The following is a 2,500-nucleotide window of genomic DNA, read 5'->3' on the forward strand; positions in this document are numbered from 1 at the left end:
CAGATCGACCAACACTCTACCCTGGAACGCCTGTTTTAAACAAAATCTAGCTACCGACTGCGTTCGAGTAATTTCTACAAAATTAAATGGTTGAACTTCGAAAGTATGTTCTACCCTCATCCATGGAAAGAGACGCCCTTTCACAAATTTCAACAAAGAAAGAGGTATTTCACGATCTCCGCTCGTATCTTTCTTCCAGACGGTTTGCCCACATGGACAACGCACGCATTCTTCCTTTTCCTGTCCCATGATTCCACTAGAGAGCTTTAGCAAAGACAACGGCGATGGCAACGAGAACATCACAAATTTGCATCTTTTGTGGGCAAAAACAATCGGCAGGCACAAAACACAGGGCACAGGGCACAGGTCATTGTTTTACCAATACAGAAAGTATCCTAAACATTCATAAGAGCTAACCGTTTGTTTAGGCCTAATTATGCCTAAGGTTAGCTTTCATGAATGTTTAGGATACATTCTGTATTAGTAAAACAATGACCTGTGCCCTGTAACCTGTGTTTTGTACCTGCCGCAAAAACAATAGCTTTGCACGCCCTGCACGTGCGTTTTTCACTTTTGTTCATTTCTTTGCCGTCATCAGCAAAACAACAACGTGAAATAGCCAAATTCAAGGTTTTATAGAGGACGTCAGCACTTGGCGCCGAAAATCTTCCTTTTGGGTTTTATTCTGGGTCTTTGTCTGGGCGGTGACATCTCTTACACTGCGGTCAAAACTTCCCTGCAAGAAACCGTCTCTCGCACGATGGATGAATTTCTCGCTTTTACCAAGACACAAATTCCCACCATGTTCGAACCGGCGAAACCCAAACCTTTGCTAGTCAAGACTCTGCGCGGATGGTTCGATCTCAGAAGAAGAGCAAAACTCGACAATGACCATTTCTTCGTGAATACGCTAGAACCCATTTTCGACGACCTTCTCGATCTGATGTTGCGGTGCTACCGCCGATCTCTGAATTCAGACGATGACCGCAAAAAACACAACGAAGAACAAATCAACGATTTGCCAACACGCACCGAAGAAAGGTTAAAAACGCTAAAAGACGACCTCAACGCTGATCTTGCCTCTTTTCTGAAGCCCTTGACAACCGCCTTTCGCGGCTTTGTAAAAGCCTGTAAACAAGACTTACGATGGGATGACACCGACGAAAAGGAACTCCTTCTTAGAAGATTTAACAACACAATCTCCCAAAATGGAACATCCTTAATCAGAGTATGAAAACTTGCACCATAAACTCTGGATGATAGGACAACCACTCCATGGTTTGGTTAATAGAGGTCTAGCATGCAATATCGGCGAGGAAGAGCAGTGTATAAACGTACGTGATGTTTTTAGGCAGGTTCGAGTCTCGCTTGCAGACAAACTAACTTTTTTTTTCTTACTGTAATTATTCCTGCAATTACCAGCCGATGCATTTTCTATATATGTTTTATAGCGTTCTGCCTTTAAGTGTATTAAAATAATTACAATGTAGTCAGGCATAAGCTTGGTTTTTTTTCTTCATCTTCTACGCTGCAGAACTCTCTCGTAGTTAACAATGCATCCTGCACTTCATACAGGCTAGTTGTGATAAGTGAATTTTTTTATTCATTTTATATAAATTAAATAAGCACATTTCGTCTGTTTTGTATGAGTTCACTGATAAATGACCAGGTTTGCTTTGAAAGCATTGAGCTTTGAAGCATTTGTGCACAGCTTTAATTAATATTGTTGTGATTGCTATACATGATGCTATGAGTAACGCCAGTCGAAGCTCTCAGACAATCTTGGACAGAATAAAATGGAACAGCAAACCCCCATCCCCCCAAAGCAAAGATGAAGCCACACAAAAGCCAAAGCGTGCCATTTTCCCATCCTTGATTTGGGGGGTGGGGAGGGGGTACAAATTTCCCATCTATTTTGTCCAAGATTGTGACTTTGAAAATGATCGTTGCCATGACGACCATGCCCCCCCACCACCACGACCAGCCACCATCTTGATGATCCTCCACCCCACCCAACCCCACAAAAAACAGCTTGAGGGCGAACTGCACCCTTCAGATTTTTTTCATCCAAAAAAGTATGAGGTTTGGGTTTGGACCCTACATAGAGAGATTCATACAGATATTCATATTAAAGTAAGCAAACACCTGCCAAAATACTATTTTAAACATCTTTATTATCCTCATGGCTTCAAAACGCCAAACATACATTGCACTATTTGAAATCATCGCTCCATGCATCCTAATTCTGGAGTAGGGTCAATCGAACACACCCCTAATGTACCTAATACTTTGTTGCAGGTGGTCACAAGCCTTGGTGGTCAACTGGTTAATGATGTTCATAGTTGTACACATCTTGTTACAGACAAGGTGAGGAAAATTGCTTATTAAAATTGCTTATTAAAATAAGGAATTAAAAGGAATTAAAATTGCTTATTAAGGAATTAAAATTGCTTATTAAAATAAGGACGTTCGCGCCCATTGCTACTGCGCATTTTTGCGT

At 41.3% G+C, this 2,500-nt stretch overlaps 1 protein-coding gene across 1 annotated transcript in view; it reads left to right on the plus strand.

The window, feature by feature from the left end:
- The window catches only part of LOC138045395 (mediator of DNA damage checkpoint protein 1-like), a 33,731-nt gene that overhangs the window by 23,488 nt on the left and 7,743 nt on the right, over window positions 1-2,500 (plus strand). Inside the window, exon 19 of the mRNA XM_068891885.1 lies at window positions 2,299-2,367. Coding sequence (XP_068747986.1) covers window positions 2,299-2,367 — 69 coding nt within the window. The remainder of the gene's footprint in view (window positions 1-2,298; window positions 2,368-2,500) is intronic.

Source organism: Montipora capricornis, chromosome 4 (genome assembly GCF_036669925.1).
Source record: "Montipora capricornis isolate CH-2021 chromosome 4, ASM3666992v2, whole genome shotgun sequence".
In the NCBI taxonomy this organism is placed as follows: domain Eukaryota; kingdom Metazoa; phylum Cnidaria; class Anthozoa; order Scleractinia; family Acroporidae; genus Montipora; species Montipora capricornis.